This window comes from Sphaeramia orbicularis, chromosome 2, assembly GCF_902148855.1.
Source record: "Sphaeramia orbicularis chromosome 2, fSphaOr1.1, whole genome shotgun sequence".
Lineage (NCBI taxonomy): Eukaryota > Metazoa > Chordata > Actinopteri > Kurtiformes > Apogonidae > Sphaeramia > Sphaeramia orbicularis.
The window spans coordinates 18,016,911-18,044,216 of NC_043958.1; the positions used below are offsets into that span (position 1 = coordinate 18,016,911).

The 27,306-nt window shown below is 35.8% G+C and overlaps 1 protein-coding gene across 1 annotated transcript in view; it reads right to left on the minus strand.

The window, feature by feature from the left end:
• LOC115434660 (gamma-aminobutyric acid receptor subunit gamma-3-like) overlaps nucleotides 1-27,306 on the minus strand; it is a 217,531-nt gene that overhangs the window by 141,013 nt on the left and 49,212 nt on the right. Inside the window, exon 3 of the mRNA XM_030156726.1 lies at nucleotides 9,268-9,335. Within this exon, the coding sequence (XP_030012586.1) occupies nucleotides 9,268-9,335 (68 nt within the window). The remainder of the gene's footprint in view (nucleotides 1-9,267; nucleotides 9,336-27,306) is intronic.

The window sequence follows — 27,306 nt, forward strand, 5'->3', positions numbered from 1 at the left end:
ATAATGAACAAAATGCACAAAAATGATGAAAATACGAAAATGAAATGAACACAAATAAAGAAGATAATGAACAAAATGCACAAAAATGACAAAAATACAAAAAGGAAATGAACACAAATTAAGGAAATAATGAACAAAATGCACAAAAATGATGAAAATACAAAAATAAAATGAACACAAATAAAGAAAATAATGAAGAAAATGCACAAAAATGAAGAAAATACAGAAATGAAATGAACACGAATGAAGGAAATAATGAACAAAATGCACAAAAATGATGAAAATGATGAAAATACGAAAATGAAAGAACACAAATAAGGAAAATAATGAACAAAATGCACAAAAATGACAAAAATACAAAAAGGAAATGAACACAAATTAAGGAAATAATGAACAAAATTCGCAAAAATGAAGAAAATACAGAAATGAAATGAACACAAATGAAGAAAATAATGAACAAAATGCACAAAAATGAAGAAAATATAAATATTGGACAAAATTAAGAAAAATGAATATAAAAACACAATGAAGAAAAATTAAGAAAATAATGAAGAAAATGATGAAAAATGAAGAAACTATAAAAAACAAGATGACCAAAAATGAAGAAAATATTGAACAAAATGACCAAAAATTAATATAAAACAAAATGAAGAAAATAATGAAAAAAATGAACAAAAATGAAGAAAATATAAAAACAAAATGAAGAAAAATGAAGAAAATAATGAACAAAATGAAGGGGGGGGGGGGGGGGGGCAGATCTCTCTTGGCGGAGGTCTGCGCTCTCCCAGTGCTTTTCTTGTTGTTCTAGTTACAGCTGCACCTTGAATGAACTGATGACTGTCTTTCCATCTAATAAGCCGAGTCTTGTGGGGAAAAAATTGTTGCGGTGCAAAGGAAACCGCTGCGATAATGTCAGGAACATTTGCACATCAATCTGCAGGGGTTTAAGACTGACCAGTGTGCAATGCAAAACGGAAACCATGAAAGCCACACCGTAGATATGCAACCGAATACAACAGAAATGGATTTATAATGCACTTCGGCTGATGAAACAGGAAATGAGAACTACCACCCAATATGACCTGGAGTTAAGAGTGTCTACCTCGAAGACTGACTCCTAAAAGTCTAGAGCACAAAAACAACTTAATGAACTATAAGTATGTGCCACCGTTTTCCATCTCAAATTGAATTTACTAAATTGTACTTTGAGATGAACCCTAAATGTCCTCTGTGTTTGACTCCATAGTAACGCTTTGGCTTCTAACATGATTCATTTGGGCTAAGGCTATGTTCAGACTGCAGGCGAATGTGGCCCAAATATGATGTTTTTGGCCCATATGTGACCTGTATCCGATCTGTCAACCCTCCGGTATCCCGTCCAGCAAGGCCCTTACGAAGCACCAAGTGTGCCATTTTCGCACACTTGTGGAGTAATGTCAAAAAATTTTCATACAATTTGTTTTTAATTCTTTTACACTTTTTTTTTTTTTTTTTTTTTTTAAATTTCATCAACTTGAGCTGTAAATAAAAATACCAAATACTCAATAATTGTCACATTTTTTAATCCTTTAAATGCCGTGTTTGTAATGTAAACAAACCATTTTTTTGGATGCAAAAAACACAAAAAATAATTTTTTCAATATACTACATAAAAAGTGGATTACATATTATTTGATTTTTGCAGTCTGGCATATGTCAGTGATTAACTCCAACACTGGTTAATTTGCATTATTATTATTTTTGGCGCTAGGTCAAATGTTCAGAAATACTAGCATCTGCCACCAAGTGTGTGTAAAATGCACACCTATAAATCAAACTATTAAATATTATATATTGATTTATTTTTCTGCTCTAATTTGATTTTACTTTTGTAAATCAAGGTCAGCCCTAATCATACGTATCAAATAATCATTCATTTTAGATTTTTTTTAACCTTTTAAATGATCTCTTTTCATCATGATGTCACTACATTTTTTGATGCAAAAAACACAGAATATGTTTTTTTTCTTTGAAAATACTACAAAAAATTTGATTAAATATTTGATTTTTGCAGCCTGGCATATGTCAATGATTAACAGCAACATTAACAACGTTAATAAATTAATTTAGACCCTCACCTCTAAAATGAAGCCCAGATATCAGTAAAAGCAGGATTTATGCCTTAATGGCTTATGGATCAAAAACAGTGGTTATGATGGAAGAAATAGTGCATTTTAGGCACACTTGGCAGACAGATGCTAGTCTTGTAATTTTCTTTTGTTTACAATGTGCACATTTTAGTTGGTGGCCAGAATTTTAAAGATCATGCAAAATTGAACAACTTTTGAATTCTAACTTTATTTAAATTGTGAAAAATAATATGAAGTTTTTTAAAACAAAGTTCAAAGTGTGCCTAAAAAGTGCACCCGGATACCGGAGGGTTAAAGACAGTTTGAACAGCATAAATCTGACCCACGCTACTTTCATATGTGGTCCAAAATCTGATACGCAGGGTGTGATTTCTCAAAAAAACAGAGGGGAGATTATTGTTTTTGTTTTTTGTCGGAGCCCGGGGACAGCAGTTATACACATGGGGGTGCGGTCCATAACTAACATAATTAACGCTGTCGTGAAACAAAAGTGAAACTTTACATCACAGGTGTCAAATATGTGGCCCAGGGGCCAAATCCAACCCGCCAAAGGGTCCAATCCGGCCCCTGGGATGGACTTATGAAATGCAAAAATTACACTGACGGTATTAACAGTCAATGGTGTTAAAATCATTTTAAGCCATTCAATCTAAAGTGGGTCAGACCAGTAAAATACTATCATAATAACCTATAAATAATGAAAACTAAAATTTTTTCTCTTTGTTGTAGTGTAAACAAAAAAAAAAAGTAAAATTACACAAAAATGTTTACATTTATAGACTAGCCTTTTACAAATAATGTGAATAACCTGAAAATTCTGAAGACAAGTATGTGGAATTTTAATAATATTCTGCCTCTTACTAAAAGTTCTGTGTATTTGTAGATCTGCTGCGATCTGTAAGTTGTAACGCATATGTATAAATGATAAACTAAGGTGTAATATTGTTAAAATTGCACTTATTTTTCTTAAGAATTTTCAGGTTGTTCGTATTTGTTCATGCTATGTTCAAGTACGGTTCATAGATGTAAACATTTTCATTATGGAATTTGACTTTTTTCACTCAAAAACAGAAACAAACTTTTGAGTTGACATTATTTATCGGGTCTTATCCCATTATTTATATTATTTTACTGGTTCGGCCCACTTTATAACATATTTGTCTGTATGTGGCCCCTGAACTAAAATGAGTTTGACACCCCCGCTTTACATACTTTCAATGTCCAACTCCCAGGTTCTATTTCTCTATTATACAGCGATGGGGATAGGGATGTAAAACCAAAGGGGGGAGCGGGTTGATCCTCCCCATCCCCCCCAACAAATCACACCCTGCCGATATGTATCTGATATTTTGCAATGTGCCTTCAGTCTGAACCGCCATTATGTCATTGAAATGCAATAAATGTCACTATTCTGCGTCCCAGGAGGAGGAGCAGCGGAAGAAACATATTTGCTTCTGTAAACACAGTGCCTGCCTGCATGGTCACGTATTACGTCAGGACCTCTTTTGTGCATGTGGTCACTTCAGGGTCACATTCAGTTCATACTCAAAACTGATAGAAGTCGCATTTAATGTGAAATATGAACAAGCACACCAAAAAAAAATCGGATTTCACCAAAAAAATCCAAATTGTGCGTTAAGACCGGCTGTCTGAACGTAGCCTTAGTGTGGACAGCTGCCCTTCCTTAATTTCATTAACCCGTAAAGACTCAGTGCTACTTTTGTGGCAGTTCCCAAATTAATTTTAACCCCGCCCCCCGAAGGAGAGGCAAGGGTTATTGTTTTTGGTTCTGTTTGTTTCTTTTTGTTAACACTCTAGCAGCAAAACTATTGGTTGAATTCAGACCAAATTGGGTTTATAGATTGCCAGTGACCCAGAATAGATCTGATTAAATTTTGAGGGAAGTAGGTCAAAGTTAAAATTTTTTAATGCATTTTTAAAATCTTTTTCTTCTCCTATTTACTTATAATGGGCGAGATTTCAAATATCTATAAAAACATCCATTTTGTTTCAATTTATTTTAAACTCGGCACATATACAGAGGCAATTAATATGCTGACATCACCACACGCATAGATATGTTGACGTCAGCTGGATTGATGCTAAAATAAGCTGCAATACATGCGAGGGGCGGGGTTTGTTGTGCCTGACACCACTTGTTCTCTCTGTTTAACCTTTCTTAAGTGATTTATCACCATATATCTAATATTATCCTATACAGGGTGGGGAAGCAAAATTTACAATGAACATTTGGTTGTTTTTTCTCAGCAGGCACTACGTCAATTGTTTTGAAACCAAACATATATTGATGTCATAATCATACCTAACACTATTATCCATACCTTTTCAGAAACTTTTGCCCATATGAGTAATCAGGAAAGCAAACGTCAAAGAGTGTGTGATTTGCTGAATGCACTCGTCACACCAAAGGAGATTTCAAAAATAGTTGGAGTGTCCATAAAGACTGTTTATAATGGAAAGAAGAGAATGACTATGAGCAAAACTATTACGAGAAAGTCTGGAAGATACTATTAAAGAAGAATGGGAGAAGTTGTCACCCGAATATTTGAGGAACACTTGCGCAAGTTTCAGGAAGCGTGTGAAGGCAGTTATTGAGAAAGAAGGAGGACACATAGAATAAAAACATTTTCTATTATATAAATTTTCTTGTGGCAAATAAATTCTCATGACTTTCAATAAACTATTTGGTCATACACTGTCTTTCAATCCCTGCCTCAAAATATTGTAAATTTTGCTTCCCCACCCTGTATATTTTGTGTTTTTTCAGTGAAAATCAGGTGTTTCCCTATATTTAATTTACTGATTATTTACTTTATTCATCCTGATGACATTAAAGTTGAGGGTTATTATTTCGAAAACAGAGAAAACTAACGAAAAAGTGACTTTTTCAGTAAAATCATTTATTAACTGAACATAAACTAAGTGTCTCCATCTACTGTCATTGATCCAACTCCATGGGTTTTACTGGTGAATCAATGTTTGAGAAGATGATGGTGTTTCCACGGCAACTACAGAGCCTCTGAACGTCCAAATGGGTCATATCTGATGACCACGAAAAGATGACAAACTGTATTTTACATCAGTTATTTTAACACATTGATAGGATTAGTGGTTTTAAAGTTATTAAACATTGTAGATCAGTAAATGGTTTTGGTCACCGGTGGATATTTGGGTCTTTATGGGTTATTCAAATCTTTATCTGAATGCAGCTGTGTACCATAATAAAATATCAGTATTAATATCACAGTGCAGTGACTGTCACTGCATCGCACATCATCTCTGCAACACTGTTTTCATTGCAATCATTTGAAATTAATTTTGACTATGCAGATTTAATCTTTAATAATATTAGCTGCGGGCTAGTGCTGACAATACGAGAGGTTAAATCAGTTTTATATCTGGAACTATTTAATGTTGCCAGGCAACAGTCACATTTTTGACGTCTGGTGATCTGGTCAGTTCAAACACAAACTGCTTTCATCGTACTGTCTGGCCCAGTTAATGTTCATATATATATACGTATGTGATCATAAATATATGAATACATGAAATAGAATAAAAATGTGGACTTTACTGACAGCAACTAAACATGGTCTTTGTAATACACATAATGAAATGTTGAATCTTTTTAATCTAGTTCACCCAGCTCAAGGCCAAACAACAGACTTCTTATACTTTCAGCTGTCTGAAGTTAGCGACTGGATAATTACATCTCATCCAACTTTCAGCTGTAGCTATTATCTCTTACGTTTTATAGCATCTGATTCTTCTGCCTATAATAATCTAACAATTTACTAACCCTTTAACCCCTGAGACATTATGTCAGGTAAATGGGCTGCAGTAGAAGTGTCATAAAAGCTGCTCTGAGTATGTGCTTGTGTTCCTTTTGTTCAGTGATTTTGCTTTACTGTGTGTTTCAGGGTCAAAACAGGGTGGAGTAACCGAAAAAGACATAGAGGAACTGAAGTTTGACAGGTTTTTACAGAATAAGGCACAGATTTAGAATGTTGGACATGAACTATGAACTGGAACACACTAAAAAAAACAAGTATTTGAATTTTGCTCCAGTAGTTTTTGTTGTAGGCTCTTTTTTCTGAATCAGTCCAGCTACTTTTTGGCACCTGGTTGAACTCCAAAAAGCAATTACATGCTCAGAACTCTGTAAAAACACAGTAAAAAATAATGGAAAATCACAACAACACTGTCAACAACAGTAAAAACAAAAAAGAAAAAAAAAAAAAAAAGAAAGAAAAAGCCCAATAGCGAGTCGGTCTCACTCGCTGCTGTGTGTTTGGCCCGTCATTCCACAAGCAGGGGGGTGCACTGAGCATGCTCAGAAGTCTATCAAAAGAACAAGGTCTATTCTATCAGCGTGCTTTGAAATTTTTCCTATTGAGCAAACGGTTGAATTTTTATGAATATTTAAAATAAATCATTCCTACAGAACGCTCACTACAGACACATCAGGAGTTAAAGGGTCCACAGGGTTCCTACAGGTTTCTACAAGTTAAATTTAAGGCTTTTTAAGACGACTTAAAACAGAATTTAATGGCCATTTTACAGCCTATTTCACAGCAAAAATTTGTGACTTCTAAAATATAGGAAAATGACAGAGACTGGATATTACTGTATACAAAACTGAATCTTCTGTGATCATTTCTGCAAAGTTAGGGATAACTGGGTCCTATTTTCAATATAAATTATCTGGTTGGAACTGAGTAGAATAATGTTATTTTCCTTCTAGTTTGGACATTTCCCAGACACATTTAAACACAATCCAGTGAACAACTTTATGGCAATATAACTTAAGACCCACCATATCAAATTTAATATCTTTTAAAGACTTTTTTAAGGTATTAAATTAGATTTGTAAATTTAAGACTTTTTAAGACCTAATGGTAACCCTGCTTAACCTACTGGTGATTTCCCCATGCTTTTTCCCCATAGTTTTCCATATGGGTGGTTCCTGGGGTGCCAATAACAGGGGGTAAACATAACAAATTCATGGGGCCCAGCATTTGAGGGTGGCACATAGAGTGGTGGAGGGGGTCCAGTGGATATAGGCAAGAAGTTGTGAAAATTTTGTGTAAGATCCATTGTATAAGAGAGGAACAAAAGTCAGGAGTGGGACATTGAAAGTATGTTAAGTTTCACTTTCGTTGTGAAAAAATAAAGGAAGGTCCGCACAACCTGTGAGCTCCCAAAACATTTATTCAGCAAACGTGACGTTTCGGGCCGAGGCCCTTCATCAGAATGAGGACAGAGACTTACACAGGTGTTTTCTATACAGCGTCTAATCACAACACGTGACCTGCAATATACGTCATTTTAGAGTAACAGAAAAAAAATCTTTTAAAACTTTTCAAACATATGATCAGTTATAAATGATCAAGAGTCAAATGTTTCGAATGTCCACAAATACAAATTACACAGGTGTTTTATATACAGTGTCTGACCACAATAGCACGTGACATGCAATATACAGAACGTCATCTTAGAAAAGCAGAAAATAACTTATTTAACCTTATCATACATCCAATCAATCAAATCGTCAAATGTTTCAAATGTCCACAAATACAAATAATTTTTAGTGATCAGACTGTTTTGTACTCATAGATTTGTAAACAGGTTTGAAATCAAATTTCTTTACATTTATACAGGTCCATGTAATTATACTGTCCATCTGAATGTGGTGACAAACACCGCAGCATGTGTGCACAATTCTTATTAACAAATTTACAAGAACAGATTTACAAAAATAATTTACAAAAGCAAAAACAAAAGCAAAAAAACTATTTTGGGCAACGTTGAGATACATCCAAATAGACATCTAAACTACAGTGTTGGAGTGAGGATATCCATACTACATACACTGGAGTGAAGTGGTGTATGTGAAGAGTGATTTTGAGAACGTGAGTGATTTTGTTTTCACACTAGCATAAGTGATTTTACGTATGGAACCCCCCCCCGCTCTGTGAAATCGACAACATACGTGATTTTATGAAAGGGTCCACAACGCCGGTTCACTTAGGCACCTGGCCAGCTTTTTACACCCGATAATAACAGAGAAATTTAGACATATTTCCCCCCAGGATGTACCTAATGATGACCTCAGATAACTGCAACAAAATTATACTCTTGCTCTGAGCAATCCCAAAATGAATGAATTTTTAATAAAATATTGGGACCAAAAAGAGGACCAAAATTGTGTCATGAAAAACTACCTAGGGGTCAGTGCATTTTATCTTGAAAATATGGCTTGAAATGGTCCTATATACCACTATAAATAAAGACACTGTTAAATTTGATGATCCTAGTGGTTTTTCTTATCCAGACATGCAGGTTTTTCATGAATCTCAGTCTCATTCCGGGTTTCGTGTGTAACCCATCACGTCCACTCGTGTTACATGCAGAACTGGCTCATTTAAACACAAATAAATTGCGAGTGATTTTGCAACAGTGGCCATTTTTGTGAAACACTGCCTTGCATAATTAGTTAAATTTTTAAAAAATGTACCTGTGAGAGACTAAAAATATATCGAAAAAATAGTAGTGCGTAATTTTTGTGTCCTTTTGACCATGTTACATGCGGATTTTTATATAAAAAATAATATAAAAATGTGTTTTATCTGAAAAATAGTAAATCTTCGTAAATATTTATTTTAAAATAGTGCTTCCAAACATGCTTTCAGAACATTAGTCTACATCTGGTCTGAATTTTTACCCCCCATGTCCAAATTTCATAGAAGTACCCCCAAAGGAAAAAAGATCCAGTGACTCCAGCAAAAAAACATGGCATTGTTAATGCCCAAAGCTGAGATGACGTCTCCTCCTTTCCACCGAGACACAAACTGTTTAACTCAATAGCTCTCATAGAATTCTTAGCCTCTACCAGATTCTTAAAATCACTCATTTGCTTAATCTGAGCTGATCCACGGGGCATGAACAAAGCATCCACACCTGTCTTTCCTGGCTTCCTTCAGCAGTGAAACAGCTGCGGCGGTCTACATGACCTCCAAACACAGCATGAGGAATAGCATCTATTCAAGCATTCGGATGTCAGACAGATGACAAATGTATGCATGTGCAGCAAAACAGAAACAGGAAATCAACTTACCATATCGATGGATGACACAGGCCCGATGCTGTTGACATATATGCCCACGTCGATGACTGTCGGTTTCACTGTAAGGGTTAGAAGGGAGAAGAGATTTGTGACGAAAGGTGAGACTTGTGTCGTTTTATTTGTTTGACACTTACATCCTTGCATTGAGGTGTGACTAAACCTGAAGGTCGGCGTCTGTAATGAAGTTTACCAATAGTCGCCATCATTCACAGTGTCACCTTGACAAATGACACAAATCTATTTCCTTTTCGATAACAGCCGACCCATCCATCCAAGCAAGAAACATTCCCTCTTTTGAAACCAGGAAAGCTCCATGTTTTTCTCACTATGCTTGCAGATGCAGTTGCCATGGCAATTAATGGTATTTTCAGTCAGAACAGAGGATATTAGGTAATTTTGTTTGGCAACAACTTTGGGCTGCAAGTTGGTTCTAGGAAGCAAAGACGACTGTAAAATTCAGCCGATAGAGTTTTTAAAGCATACCACTGGTAATGTATTATTCTGGCTTTCAAGATCAGCTCAGTTGTTGTGATAAGGAGTACATTTTTGGCTCATAATTTTAGAAAATAACCTTGACAATGTCATGTCACCCATTGCATAATGCTAAATTTTGCATTTTTGAAGCTTCACCCATCTGTCTTGTGGGAGTCCAGTTAAATGAAATTCTTTAATTGCACATTTAAAGCAAGCTAGAAGTTATTTCCAATGGGCACAGTAAGGGGACTGTGAACATGTTGGGTAGAAAAAGCTTTAAGATAGACTTAATTTGTCATTTGTAGCTGATACATAACTGTTTGGGAGTCCTAAAACCAACTTGACTGTTTCTAAATGCTTATATTTGATGTCCACATTTACATTTTTTGTTTCATACATTGCTTGACCAAGAGAGTACTGATTTATATCTCAACCTTAATGATTATAGGTTTTAAATATTTACAGTTATTCCCTCCAAGCATGATACTGGGATAATATTAAATCGTTTGTGCTTGACAGATAATTTTGACTACCAGCATCGAGGACTTGAGAATTTACCCTACGTAACCAGACTTCCCTTCATATTGATATCCTCCAATCCTAGACAGATTTTGTTTTTTCAACCAAAATTGCAGTATTTGCAGTCAGCAATATCCCTGATGATGGTGATGATAATTTTGGCAACTCAGAGAGAAAACAGCAACTTTTGATGTGCTGAAAAATTTGCTGATTTTTGATGTTTTTTTTTTTTTTTACCCCTACATAACCGAGAGGTTTTTCACAAAGATTTCAGTGAAAATGGCTGACACTGACAAATATGTTTGCATGGCCTCAAAGTACTAGAAATACCCTTTCCATCTATGTATTACACTTATATACCAAGTAAATGAAGATCCACTTATTATTATTATCATCATCATTACAATTCTTTTCACCTACGTAATCGCTTGACCATGCCCCAATGCAGCATTTTTATTTTTTTTATTTTTATTTTTTTAAAAGGAGTGATATTTTACTTTTTTAAACAGAATTATGCATTTTCAAACATTTCCCTGTGGTCTACATAAACTGTAAATGCTCTGCTTGGGTCTGAATTCTTCATTAATTCAACTCCACAGGTCCATCTTCAACCCTATTTCTGAGTAATGACACCAGAAAGGTCGTTTTGAGCGCTGGCCCTTTAAATGCAAATGAGCCACTTCACACCCCACCACCTCCAGGTTGTTGGCTTTGCTGCTCTGTGCCGTTCAACCAACAACTGAACATTTTAAGTAATTGGCTTGAAGTTTGGACATATTTTCAGTTTTTACTACAACCACTGCTGCTGCCAAGCAATTATGTTGTACTCGCAGAAATGTTTGTTGGAAGTCTTGACCTTGTAACGGAACTAGTTATAGACGTAACAAACTAAGAAGGAATTAAAACGTTTTGTAGAAATCCACTCAATTTTTGCCAAAATGAATATAAAGATAGCTTTGCAGCACCTGGAGGGTTCAAATTCAAACTTTATGAACTATTAGCATCCCCAGATACACAAATAAATGTACCAAAGACTAATAAAAGTGGGCTTAGTAAAATATGACCCCTTTAAAAAAAAAAAAAAAAAAAAGTGAATAACATGAACAGCCTGAAATTGTTCTAGAAAACAAGGACAATTTTACCAATATTCTGCTTCAGTTTACACATACGTTGCAACTTACAGATTGTAGTAGATCTACAAATACACAAAACATTTAGTAACAGGCAGAATATTGGCAAAATTACACTTAATTATTAAGACATATCATGTTGTTCATATTTGCTCAGGTTATTCATATTTTTTGTGAAAGGATACATTGTAAATGTAAATATGTTAGTGTAGTTACACTAATACAAAGAGAATAAACTAAATTTGTCTTTATTTATAGTAGGGATGCACAAGTACTTAATTTGAGTACTTGCGGATACCGAGTACCGATACGAGTACTTAATAATACCATTTCAGTTCTTAGTTACTTTCGAAAATGTGCTTTATTGTCATTTTATTGTCATTCAAATTCAAATTTTATGAACTATTAGTGTCCAAATACATAAATAAATGAACCAAAGACTAATAAAAGTGGGTTTAGTAAAATATGACCCCTTTAAAGTAAGCTTGAAATTCTTCCCAATGCAGCATTTTTCTTTTTCTTTGCACTGCAGGACTCAGATGAAAACACACAAACACTAAATTCTACCACCGTCACATGTTCGCACTAACAACTTCCACAGATCTTTCAGTCAGTCGCTGGTTTAACTGTAGTTTGAGCCGGTCTGGTCACAATTCAACGGAGCGAGGTGAATGTGAGAGTTGTTGTAGCGCTCCCTTTGTTAAGTAGCTTCAAAGCTGTTTTCAGTGTGGGTGACTGTGCCTTCAATCTGTGGTCTGGACTAGGAACCATTTTTAGGTGAAGTGAGGAGAAATGTGTCAGAGCAAGTCGCCATTCACTGTCGTTTTATGTGCCAGAGGTTAGAAGTTCTGCCAAGTGGGGTGTTGTCAAAAATCTCTTTGGGAAATATGAGTGGACTCTTTTTGAATGATGCCAAAAATGTATCAGCACATCCACAAAGCACTTTCATATGATTGAGTTTAGTAGAATTAAAACATTAAAGCTGTGGTGGATGATAGTTTTATGGCATCACTAGGGGGAAATTCCATAATTACCTTTCTGTGTACTGTAATTTAGCAAACATGAATTCTGCCTATTTGTGTGTGTGTGTGTTTTCATGCTGTAGAAAAACCAACCCTGATTAATCACAGGTATTTTTAGACAGGAAGGGGAAATAAAGATGTAATTGACAGCTGTAATTACCAATTGCTAACACTTGTCTTTTCTAATACGATACATTAAATCAGGGGTGTCAAAACATGTGGCCCGTGGGCCAAAACTGGTTCGCCAAAGGGTCCAATCTGGTCCTCGGGATGAAAACATATTAACAGCCAAGTAAAATAATAGCAGAATAACTTATAAATGACTCCAAATCTTGGTTTAATGTGGAAAAACAATATTATATTATGCCTTTAAATAATGACAACTCCAAAATTTTCTCCGTTTTAGTGCAAAAATAACATTAAATTATGAAAATATTTGCATTAACAAATTATTCTTTAACAATAAAATGTGAATAACCTGAACAAATATAAACAACCTGAAATGTCTCAAGAAAATTTGGTGCAATTTTAACAATATTCTGCCTGTTACTAAATGTTTTGTGCTTTGGTAAATCTGATCTGTAATACACATGTATAAAAGACAAGTTGAGGCATAATATTGTTAAAATTGCACTTAATTTTCTTAAGGAATTTCGGTTTTGTCTTTTTTATTTGGATAGTTTATGAATGTAAATATTTTCATAATTTAATAGCTTTTTTGCACTTAAAGAGAAAAATGGAGAGTTGTCGTTATTTATAGGTTTTTATTTGTATTATGTTACTGGTCCAGCCCACTTGAGGTTAAATTGTGCTGCATTTGGCCCCTAAAAGAAAATGAGTTTGACTTCCCTGCATTAGATCGTCCATCTATACGCTGTAAAATAGAATTGTTGTGCTAACATTTTGTTCTGTGTTAAAACAACAACTGATTACTTGACTTGTGGTAACACAAAAAATACAAGTTAAAAGTGTCTCAAATCTTTAAAGTCCTCATCTAACTAACTTCTTCTTCTTCTCTTGACTTAGGCCATCTATACAAAACCGTATCTTTTCCTATCCGATCTTTTTCTTTGTCATTTTCAAAAAAGTGCTCCGCAAACAGGAAATATCTGCGTCCACATGAAAACCACTGAAAACGATGTAATGCAAACGCCATGCCTGTATGTGGCGTTGTAATGCTCTCACAAAAAAAAACATGTGCATAAAACTTTGACTATTTGGTTTCGTTCTGGTTGCCCCTCTTCACGGTAGATTCAAGAGCATGTAGTGAATATTGTTAGTTATGGTTGTTTGTTGCTTATTATAATGAAAGAGTAGCTGAAGATTTGGATTCAGTATTTCCAATAAGCTCAATAGCTGTTGTAGCATTAGCACTAATCGGTAGTCCACCGTTGTTATTGTTGTTGTGAAGTGGCGTCATGCTTCTGGTGTGAAAGGTTAGAGAGGTGGGGCTATGACATCATCATTTTAGAAAAGTTATGGTTTGGTCGTGCAGACGAAGATGCGAAACCGGCATTTTCAAATGTACCCACTCTGGGACCGGGTTTCAAAAAGCTGCAATTTCAGTGACTGAAAATGCCGGTTTCATGTGGACAAAAGGCCAATCCGATTCAAAACTTTTGCGGATACGACTGAAACCGTCTTTGTATGGACAGGGCCTTAACTTTAGTGACACTTTAGGAGAGTGGGCGGAGTTAAGCTCTGCATCATCACATTTTGGTCATGTAACATCCAAATGCATCACAGACAACTGACAGGGGAATTTTCCAGCCGTGAACTTATTGTCGCTCTTCTGTGCCATGCTTTGAAACTGGGAATACATTTTATAATGCACATTATGCATTTATGTTTTTTCAAGAAAGTGCTTCAACTGTATGAACGTCCATTGTTTGAAATTATGGAAGCAAAACAGAATTGCAACTTTGTATTTTTTGAACTCAAACTGCTGCAGCTGAACTGTAATAATAATAATAATGTACAGTGATCCCTTATTTTTCGCGGTTAATGGGGACCGGCGCCCCCCGCGAAAATCGAAAATCCGCAAACTGGAGCCGGAGCCCCCCGAGCCTATCCTAGACCTAGGTACATGTATGTATGTATCTATAAATAGTATATAAGTACTGCAAATGTAATAATTATGAAATAAATGATATATATATATATATATATATATATATATATATATATATATATATATATATATATAAAAGAAAACAATGATTAGTACATGTATACATGCATATATATACAGATCGGATACATGTACATGTACGTACTGTAAAACATCTGAAAGAAAAGAATGTAGAAAGTAAACAAAACACACACACATGCATACGTACTAACAGCTGATATGTACTCTCTCCTCTCTTCATTCGTGACGCTTATCCATCATATACGTACACACGAACACACGCACATCTACTCCCAGCTCTCTTTTCCTCTCATATGCACAAGAAACAAATCAGTTCTCTCTCTCTCTCTCTTTGGTCTCGAGCATCAACACACACAAACACACGTACATGCATGAACTGACATTTCTACATTCTCTCTCTCTCTCTCTCTCTCTCTCTCTCTCTCTCTCTCTCTCTCTCTCTCTCTGGCAGCTGCGGCCTCTCGTCTGCTGTGGGGTGGATTTTCGCGGAATTTCCACGATTTTTTCTTGATTTTTTATTTTTTGATTAATATTTCTGAAAAATCTGCGAATAACTAAAACCACGGAACTTAAAGCGCGAATTGGCAAGGGATCACTGTATTATTATCAGCCAGTCAACCAAACTGGTGTCTATGTAGTCTTATTTTTAATTCAGCTGCATTATATTTTTAAGTTCAAACCACTACCCCAAGAGTTCAACTAACTAACAAATCTGTGTCCAAAACACAAAGACAGAGGCACAGACAGTACAGCACATTTTGTTGAGACATGTCGGCATGTTAGGAGAACGAGCCATATTTGTTCATTTGACATAAATTTAAGGCAGCCCTTTCGCTCATATTTTTAAGTTGAAACACCATGTTACATTTTACAGTGTATATTTAGTCTTTTTGGTTTGGAAAGAGAAAAGAGAGCTGCAGAAGAAACAGCCTCTGCAGCTGTAAGATTTGTATGGTTCTTCTCTGAAGCACAATGTCAGTGGTGCCAGTAAGCCTTACTGCAGCACAGCATCAAAAGTACTGCTTTATTTTGCCTGTTTTACTCTCCATCCTTAAGAAAACATGCTGTTTATTAGCCTGCGTCACCTCCAACCTTGATCAGTCAGTCAATCAGCTGGTAATAGAGCAATACAACAAAGCAGGTGTATTGTTTTACAGAGAAGCTTCTAGGACTGAACAAAGGCAGAAGACTGAATATAAAGCAGGTTGATTGTGAGAGAGAAGTTCTTTTTCTTTTTTTTTTAATGTAAGGCTGTCAAAAATGGACTTTACATCAGAAATCAAATTTAATTGGAAGCTATTCATGTAACTGTACAGAGGGGCGGATGGCCGTTGACATGTAATTTAATGATATTAGTCAGCATGTAACGGAGAAAGAGCTGATTATTGACCTTCATAAGTTTCATTTCACTGCCTCTTTATGGTTAATTTACAGTGAAGTCTTTCCATATTGTCATATTAGCTGACATGTCATTTTTCTGCATATGGTGTTGATTTTGGTAATAGAAAATTCATTCAGAAAGTTCATGCGTGCACATCTGTGTGTTATGACCTCAGGGTCCTGCTGTGCTGTGCCACTGATGCAAGCAGTTTTGGTTGGTGCAGGCCTGCTGGGAGGTGTTGACTCCCCTCCAACTGCATGTTCTGCTCCACCAACTGGACAATGAGGGACAACAATGGTCTTGGAAATTATTAGTACTAGTTTTTTCAGCTTCTTGAATACAAAAAATGGAGTGATTTTTAGATTGCAGTCAATACTCGTTAGAGTAAATCTGCTGTCCAAACTTTTTGACATAGTATCATGTTTTTATTTCTGTTTTCTATTTGCACAAAAAACCCTGAAAATTTGTAATAAAAAGTAAATAATAATAATAATAATAATAATAATAATAATAATAATAATAATAATAATAAGGCCCTGGCTACTTCCACAGTACTGCGACATGAAATATCAGTTAGTCTATTGTCACAGAGCCAATCAAATGTTAGCATTTGTTCTAGAGCCAATCATGGATACTGTTCCATGATCTCATTAACCTCTTGTTGCCACAGTACTGTGGTCATATATGGCGTATACTTCAGTGCATTCTTTTGTGCATTTTGCTACCACAGTACTGTGGCAATTGATAGAAGAAACGGCAAATTAGTGTATATAATATAGAATAGGAATTATTGTTCTAAATACTCTATATATTGTTTTATGGTGTTCTTTGCTCTTTGCAGTCAGTGAGGCTGGAAGTACATGTCAGATGTGCCATGTGACTTCTCAGTTCTTCGTCAATTCAGTGTATTGAGTGCTGTGGTCCAAATTCTGCACTCTGAACATTGTCCCAGAGGCTGATTTACCTACCGGTACCCCCCCGTTTGAACTGAATTGAACCCGAGTCTTCCGCGTTGCAGTCCGATACAATACCAAGTGAGCTAAATCTCCAGTGGATCTCTGTCTGACCTATTTGCTATCTGATTGCCTTGGTACTTTTCGGAATATAACAAGTTACCAGTCTAGACATGATATAATGAGGGCACTGATTGGCTCTGTGGTAATAGACAAACCAATATTTTGTGCCACAGTACTGTGTCAATAGGCCACATCATAATAATAATGGTAAAGGTGCTAAAGGATAAAGGTAAATTAAAAACCTCTGCAATGGTAAGAAACTTACAGTGTGTCTGCATGTGACGAGCAGATCAGGAAACTGCAACAATGACTTCAATTACTTGAATTAATAGAGAAAGTAAATGGAAGGAAACAGCTAATATATTAGATGGAAAACAGCAGCAGTGAAATTAAACCATCAGTTTTACGAAGTGTGAGTAAAAAAAACATTAGTCATGAAAAAATTATTAGACCATCAAAAGTCTTCAAAAACAATGGTTATGCAATCAAGTACTAACTCCTGTGTGTATCATGTGACTAAAACAGACAGAAAAGAAAACATGGAATGCCGAAAAGCACTGTTTTTATCAGTACAATGCCATAGATATTGATGTAAGAACTGAAGTGATTTTGGTTATTATGAAGAAAACCATGAAATGGATAGATATCAGCTCTGAAATTAAACTCTTATGAGCTATTTTTGTTGTCATCATTACATTTGTCCAAACAAATATACCTTTAGTTGTACCAGGCAGTAAAATGAACAAGAATATTTTTTTCAGTAACATAATTTTTTGTGTATGATTTCAACCAGTTTCATTATTTCTGCAATTCTGTTACACAACTGGCATAATGACAAAGTCTATTCTATTCTATTCTATTCTATTCTATTCTATTCTATTCTATTCTATTCTCTATCAGCTCAACAGGTCAAATAAGCTATGATATTGTATCCAACTACTAGGAAAGATCCAGCTCTTACAATTTTCAATAGATTAGGAAATGGAAATGCATCTTGTTTTTTCTAAATTTGGTTAAAATTCACTATACATTTGGACTAACTACCTAACTTTGATGAATAAATCTGTCATTCAGTCAAATTTCACTGAATACAAAGGGTGATGTCCTATAATTTTAGGTGAATTTCAATAATATGACAATTCAATCAATTTTGCACAGCAAATGCAGCATAGTGTGGAGAAAAAAGACTGCTCTAACAGCATCTGGGCATCATCGCTGACCTTTAAGAACAACTCAATGCATTTAGCTATAAGTAATTCACTGTAAGTAACATGTGTCATATACAGTGAATCGAAGCGAAGCCTTGGTGTGTTTCTATGACCGCTACGAATCACAAAAGGGTGCAGCTGCACTACTAATGCAGAGGGAGAGTGGTACTGTGGGATTTTCCCACTGCTGAAGCAACTCAGGTTTGGGAAATCCCATGTTCAGAAAGAGCCTCGCCAACTTTTGATCATTTTCCTGGGAGAAATGTTCCTCGACTTCAAACCTGTGGCCGAAGGCGTACTGGTAATTTTAGTCTCCAGTGTGGGAGCAGAGTGCAGGTTCAGTCTTCAGAACCCATTTAAAACAGACATGAGAAGTTGTCTATGAGAGGGAAAAAACCCAAAACCTACAGGCATATTTGTATCTGTATCGATAATGCTATGTGGATGTAATTAAATGAAAATGTCTCTATTCACCCATAAAAACCCAAACAGCCACTGGCGACCAAAACCATCTACTGGTCTAAAACATTTAATACCTTCTGATCCACTAATCCTATCAAAACACGTAAATAATTGGTGTAAAATACTGTTTGTCATCTTTTCATGGTCATCAGATATAACCTATTTGGATGTTCAGAGACTCCATAGTTACCGTGGAAACACCGTCATCTTCCAGAACATTGATTCACCATTCAAACCCATAGAGTTGGATCAAAGACAATGGAATAACATGAAAAAATGAAGTAAAAAGGAATAAAATGAACAACCAAATGAACAAATTATTCAAACTTAACTTGTACTGTTGAATATTTCGTTCCTACAGATTCACAGATGTAAAATTTCACTTATACCAGCAAGAAAAAAAAAAAATTATTAAAGTTAATAGTGCATTTACATATTTTAGTCCTTTTAGGTTTCACTTTATATTGATTATATTTTTATATCTTTTTTTTCTACAAGTGATACTTAAATTTTCTAAGCAGTTCCATAAAATAGAGTTCTTAAGGTAAAAAAATGAGACTATTTGAGAAATGATTAATGAAAATTAAATTTTTGACACTGATGTTCACTTTCGCTATATCTGGCCCTGATATAAAGTGTTTAATACCTGCTGATCCACTAATCCTATCAATACATGTAAATAATTGGTGTAAAATACAGTTTGTCATCTTTTCACAGTCATGAGATATGACCTGTTTGGATGTTCAGAGGCTCCATAGTTACCGTGGAAACACCGTCATCTTCCAGAACATTGATTCACCAATAAAACCCATGGAGATGGATCAAAGACAGTGGAATAACATGAAAAAATGAAGTAAAAAGGAATAAAATGAACAGCCAAATGAGCAAAAACAGCCAAAGTCATCAATAAAATGAACAACATTGACAAACATAATCAACAGCAAGAACAAAATAAGCTACAAACTGAACAAAATTGAAGAGAACATACAAACCATGTAGTTTGATAAATGACAGTGGATGCAGATGCTTGTTTTTATGTTCAGTTATTGATATCTTTGCTGAAAAAAAAAACACTTTTTCTTCAGTTTTCTCTGTTTTGATATAATAACCTTTGAATTAACTCTGAGGTTTTATGAACATCTATATGGCAAGTAAATTAAATATTGGAAAAGACATGATTTACACTGGAAAAAATGCAAAATATATAACAATAAATGATGATAAATCTTTTAAGAAAGTTTATATCTACAGAAAAAATCATTTGGGACCACTTTTTCTCCAGTTTTATCTCTATAATCTTTGAATTTACTTTTATGAACATCTACGTAAGTATATTAAATATAGGAAAATGTGTGATTTTCACTGAAGAAATGCATAATATATAACAATAACTGATGATAAATCACTCCAGAAAGGTTATATCTACAGAGAAATTCAATTGGGAACAGTTACAAAAGTAGCACTGGGAATTTATAGGTCAAAATAACAACAACAACAACAAAAATGACAGGGTGAGAGATTACGACCTCGACAGCATGACCTTCACATTTGACCATACTATTCCTGATTTATTTACCTGTCTATCTTTTTTATGTTCTGCAGAGCGTATACACTGAGATGACCATTTCTGCTCTAGAGCATTTTCACACTGCTGGAGGGTTTCCTGTTGCCGCCTTTTGAGCATCAGCCCCCCTTTTCTGGGCATCGAGCCCGGCTTCAGGCTGAGAATCGAATCTTTATCGTCCATTTGGGGAGATCTGGCATTGAGTGGATACAGGACAATGCATAATCATCATGTACAAATTACACAGACACACTCATTGTTCAGTCCGGGTACATTAGCATGTTCCAGCACGCGCTAGGCCAAAACACAGGGAAACCCCAAGACACACTGGCAGAGAAAAATAAACCCAGATTTAGGCACCTCATCTGCATGTTTTGGACTCAACACATCTGGAGTAAAACCCAGATGACCCTCCTTTAAAGACCCATTTATGACGGAAACATTAATTTAGAATCACAAGAAACATGACGTGGAGGCTCATGTGTTACAGCGAAGCAGTTCTGCAGCATTTGGAAAGTGGGACAACCTGAAGGGAACTGTCCTTAACTCTTTAAATCCTGACGTGTCAGCGTTGACACACCCTGTGCATATGCAGTTTGGATGGATGTAACTCTGTCACTGTTTGTGCGATTGGAAAAATTCCAACAGTTTCTGAAACTGAGATGAGATGTTCAGCGTTGTAGGTTTATTTGGCTGAATCTCAATTCACCCCTTGGCCCTCCCCCTTACCCTTACCCCTACCCCTCCGTTTTTCGAGTACATGTGAAGGGGTGGTGTTGTCCCGATTGTCAATAAGATAGAGGGGAAAGCCTAAGGTGGAGGACCACACTATGAACGGAGGGGTATGAGAAATTTTCTATAATTCTGTTCAAATCATTGGTAAGATGGAGGTAAACACAGCCAAAAAGTGCAGCAGTGTGACGAAAGAAACACACAAATTTACGTGTTTTCTTCGTAAACAACTTAATCATTTGATCAACCGTTTAGTGCCGTTTCAATGTGTTATAGATCGCATTTCTGCGGTTTGTAGTTGATAGCCACAAAAAGTCTGAATCACTCTTGCACTTTTTAGTACCTTTTTAACATATTTTAACCCTTTCATGCATGAATTTAGAGAATCTTAATCAAGATTTTTTCCCCGAGTGTTTTTATTCCTCTTTAGGCATGAAAAAAAAAAAAACAATGTAATTGAATTTTTCTTTTTACGAACCTATTTTTCGTGGAGTTACAAAAATGTCCACTCAGCTGGACACAATGCGTTTAATTTTTGAAGCAAAGAAACATGCATTTGCTGTCATACTGTGTGAAAACTATGAAATAAATGTTTTTTTAATGTTGCTAATCTGATGTTTTCTCACATTTCAACATACTATAATAGTAGTTATTACGCACTCAAACAATATGCAAAAACCAACAAAACACAACAACTTCTTGTTTAAAAAAAAAAAAACCTGTTAATGACAGTCTAATAACGATTAGCAATTGATTTACACTCAAATATGTTGCTACAGATCAGGTTTATCAAGAACTGCAAAGTTACAGTAACAGTATGAATTGCAGTGTATTATGGGATGGTGCGTAAGTATCCACCGTGTTGGTTGATATGCAACTAAAACGACAAAATCCATGAATATACAAGAGAACAGCTGGAGAATAACTGTCCACTGGAGTGACCACTGTGCATGAAAGGGTTAATATATTTTTACATCTTTGCACATTTTAATTGCCTTGTGTATATTTATGTATATGTCGAGGCCCAAAATGGAATCTGGCCCGATTCAGAATCGGGCCGGCCCAGAATGGAATTCTATTCTAGGCCAGCCTAGAATGGAATCCTGCTGCTATAATATTATTTTTATACCATGTTTAATGCAAATGATCTAAATTATTACAAAAATCAATACATAGAATTTGCAAATATGTGAAAAAAAATGAAACAAACAACATTTTAATTGTAAACTATAATACACTTTATTTACAAATAGAACCTTGTGGTACTCCCCACCAATATATGGTACAGTGAAATCGACTGAAATTGACAATAGTTACTCAAGGTATGTAAGACTGAAAATGTAAAATTATGACAAATTATGGAATTATGGATCATTTGCATTAAACATGGTATAAAAATAACATTATAGCAGCAGGATTCCATTCTAGGCCGGCCTAGAATAGAATTCCATTCTGGGCCGGCCCGATTCTGAATCAGGCCAGATTCTGTTTTGGGCTTTGACATATACATTTCTAATTTTTTTTTTTTTTATCTTCGTCTGCACCTAAACATATTGAGCCCTAATTTCGTTGCATTTTATACTGTGTATGATTGTGCAATGACAATAAAGACTTATCTATCTATCTATCTATCTATCTATCTATCTATCTATCTATCTATCTATCTATCTATCTATCTATCTATCTATCTATCTATCTATCTATCTACCTACCTACCTAGCTAGCTAGCTAGTGTGGGGAGCAAAGTTTTCGCATCTACTAATAGCAGCAAGGATGACTGCTGATGACATAACAGGTCGCAAAGGGTTGTTCCATTTCGTAGGAGAATGTTTCAACTCCTACCCCTTGCAACTCCGTTTCAAGGGGTAGTATCAGGTTCAAGGGCCAAGGACTAGGGGTAAGAGGGAGGGCTAAAGGGTGAATTGGGATTGGGCCATTGGGTCATTACGATAATTTCAATCACGCCTGTACTAGAAGCTGGAGAAGAAGCTGTTTTACCCCAAGTCCGCAAATCTTTTTAAAATTGTTGTCGGTTGTCTACTTGATTCAAAAATAAGGATTGAATTCCAGATTACATCCTGTATTCTCATGTTTCTCTGTCAAAACCATTACGTCTATCTTATCTGTGATTGGTTTACTCGGTGCCTGTTAGTCCCGCCTTCATATTTCGATTCAAGCCTCGTAATTCCAGACGGATTTCTCATTGAGGAAGAGAGATGGCTGGCCAGGCTAAGATTTTAAAAGATCTGGCAAAAAAAAAAAGTGCTCTGGAAAAAATGATCAAACAGACTCACTCACAGCATATTTTCTAATGTTTTTATCGTCAAAATAAGAAAGAAAAAAAGTCCAGGTGGATCATTTTCGGCTTTAGGTTTAAAGGGTTCATTTACACACCGCTGGATAATCGAGACAGACAACGATACTCCGAATCTGTTTTTACACAGACAATACCCAGCATGCTCCACTGATTTACTGTAATCACCGCTGATGTTTTCTCACTTACACTGGAGTCCAGCCTTTCTGACCTTTCTTTCTTTTTTTCATCTTCGCTTCCCTTTAGAAGCAAAGCCGAGTCTTTGAACAAGCGCGGCCGTCGTAAAAGCTGATCTGACCTGACACATGTCCAAACAACACATGGCAGATTCCTATGTGATGGCGAATAGGTAATGATGATGACGCTGGGAAGCAGAATATTCCAGGCCTTACTTTCTGTTTCTACTGTATTGTTTTTCTTTTTTTTTTTATACCTGAAGTGCTCTTTTTCATCTGCCAACGCAAAAAAGGAAAGCTAAAAATATTTCTAACTCAATCGGAGAGGTTTTGAAACTTAAATCTACCTGTGTTTTATCTATCAAGAGTCTTTCTACATCTTAGTCAGAATCCATGATCCATAGAGGCAAGTGGTCTTCTTCTACTTCTTCTTCCTCCTCCTCATCATCAGGCTCTTCAGAAAAGCATGACAGGCCCCATCTGTATTACCGAATAACCCTCTGGGCCCTGATTAAGAAGAAAGGGCTTTTATGCCTGCTTGGTCTGACTGGCATGACAAATGCATTACGCATTGTCAGCCCTGGTGAACACACGTTCCCTACATGGAAACGCTCATACCCCAGCTGACCACTTAACTCCCATATGTTCAACGTCCATGAAGCCCTGGACTGGGAGTACTGCAGGCATCAGTGGGCTTTGGGAGGCTCCCCCAAGGGGTTCCCTCAAGTCTTTAGCATTGCTTTCAACACAAATGTGCTGTAAAATAACTCATTACAGCCTATTTACTAAAAGTCACTGATTATACCATATAGAAGATTATCGATGTGCAATGCCAATTCGTTTACAGTTCAATTCCAAGTAAAACCCACAATCATATGACAAATTTGTCATAGTTTTCAGTCATGTGCACAGAGATGGAGAGCATAAAACAATAGTCGCTTTACCATTGACCCCCAAATTGCGCAAATATAAATTGCACATAAAAATTTGCCCAATGGAAAAATGACCATTTCGCCAAAAAACTCGTTTTTCAATGAAAAGTTTTTGCGCTTGCAAGAGGTGCTTTTGTGGGTGTAGCAAAATTAGTACATCATGCAAAACTGCAATGGAAAGACCTTTTTGCACCACTACTGTATATCCCAAAAAAACATTACAATCGGACCCCAGCTGACCACTTAACTCCCATATGTTCATTGTCCATGAAGCCCTGGACTGGGAGTACTGCAGGCATCAGTGGGCATTGGGAGGCTCCCCCAAGGGGTTCCCTCAAGTCTTTAGCATTGCTTTCAACACAAATGTGCTGTAAAATAATTCATTACAGCCTATTTACTAAAAGTCACTGATTATACCGTATAGAAGATTATCGATGTGCAATGCCAATTCTTTTCCAGTTCAATTCCAAGTAAAACCCACAATCATATGACAAATATGTCATAGTTTTCAGTCATATGTGCAGAGATGGAGAGCATAAAACAATAGTTGCTTTACCATTGACCCCCAAATTGCGCGAATATAACTTGCACATAAAAAATTGCCCAATGGAAAAATGACTATTTCGCCAAAAAACTCTTGTTTTTCAATGAAAAGTTTTTGCGCTTGCAAGAGGTGCTTTTGCGGGTGTAGCAAAATTAGTACATCATGCAAAACTGCAATGGAAAGACCTTTTTGCACCACTACTGTATATCCCAAAAAAACATTACAATCGGACCCCAGCTGACCACTTAACTCCCATATGTTCAATGTCCATGAAGCCCTGGACTGGGAGTACTGCAGGCATCAGTGGGCATTGGGAGGCTCCCCCAAGGGGTTCCCTCAAGTCTTTAGCATTGCTTTCAACACAAATGTGCTGTAAAATAACTCATTACAGCCTATTTACTAAAAGTCACTGATTATACCATATAGAAGATTATCGATGTGCAATGCCAATTCGTTTACAGTTCAATTCCAAGTAAAACCCACAATCATATGACAAATTTGTCATAGTTTTCAGTCATGTGCACAGAGATGGAGAGCATCAAACAATAGTCGCTTTACCATTGACCCCCAAATTGCGCAAATATAAATTGCACATAAAAAATTGCCCAATGGAAAAATGACCATTTCGCCAAAAAAACTAATTTTTCAATGAAAAGTTTTTGCGCTTGCAAGAGGTGCTTTTTCAGGTGTAGCAAAATTACTCTAGCACACAAAACTACAATGGAAAGACCCTTTTGTGCAACTACCGTATGCCCCCCCCCCCCCAAAGAAAATCTGATTTTCTGCAATGATAACTTTAAAAATAGTGAATCAATTAAAAATGCAGTTTCAGGGGATGATACTATAACTTATTACCTACATCTTGCACAAAACCCCATTTGATTTGCTTCAGTGGTCACGGACAAATGGGGATCTTTGTAAAGGATGTTAGAAGTCCCTTCCTTCCAAGTTTTGTAAGGAGACGTACTGTCCATTGTGTTCACGCCTTACAAATACGAAGTTGTTCAGTGTGTTCTCGCACAAAAATATCTCTTTTGAAAAAGTGACTGCTTGTTTCTTTTCATTTTCAACTCATGAAATGAATAATGAATTACATCAAAAAGGAAGCAGATTTCTAAGTTTTGCTAATGTTGGTAAGGTGCAAAAATGAATGATTAAAGAAAGATATTAAATTATTAACTCATGGAAGACTGGATTGAGCTCTTCTTCCTTTTTGGCTTTCTGTTTTCACTGGATAGGTAAGAATCCAAGTGAGATGCTTGTCAACAGATGTTAGCTTCTTAGGAAACAAATGCAAAATGGTAATTGAGAGATCAGTACGTCTTTCAGCGACAAAGCCTCACATGAGTACACACCATTGATATAATGTTATGCACAGAATTTGAATTAATTTGTTAGTTGCCCCATCAGTTGTGAGCAAAATATTTTCATTCATATGGATGCCAAGAGCATCCAAGTGCCAAACTGGGAAGAAACGAACCCATGACATGCTTTACAAAGATCCACATTTCTCTGTAACCAAATTAAATGGGGTTTTCTGCAAAATGTAGTTAAGAAGTTATAGTTTCATACGCGAGAATAGCATTTAGATTGTTTAATTATTTTGAAAGTTATCAATGCAGAAAGTCTGATTGTAATTTTTTTTGGGAGTAGAGTCACATGAAAAAAAAAAAAAAAACCTGGATGTTGATGGATATTAAAACAAGCAAAGAAGAAAAGTTTTGAAACAAGGCGCGGTATGAGTGGAAACACTAGGAAACCAAAACATTTTTGAATGCAGTACGGGACAGACGGGTAACGAGCATTCTAGATATTTTTGTTTGTCGACATGTTTATGGAATGACTTCTCGTGTCATCTCGCGATAATAAAAAAACAAGGATTTAAGGATTTTTATTACTATTCCAGCACAGATTTACACAACATGGCACGAAATTCGGTACTCAATATTCGAGATTTAGCCCAATAAAAACTATATATAAACAATATGTACAAGAAAAAGTCTCTTGAAATCATCGCATTTGTGATTTAATGGAAAAACCGACATGACACACTTCTGTTTTTTCGACATTTTGTAAATATCTGCAAAGTTTTGCGCATATATCCAATAGAAAAGCAACCACTGTTCCAAAATGACAACCACAACTGGACATAACCCTGTTGATTTTCCATTAATACTCCAAATATTTAGAAATATATGGTATTTTATTGTACTAAAAACAAGTTTCTTCTAGAGCACAACTTTGATGAAGTTTACTTATATATTTAGCAGAGAATCCCTCAAACTGTCGCCATGATGAAAGTCTATAAAGTACAGGAATTATATATTTTTTTACTTGAATTCTGCTGGATCAGAGGTGAAGGAGAGGAAATTCTTCATTAGCCGTGTTTCAATAAATGTCGAGC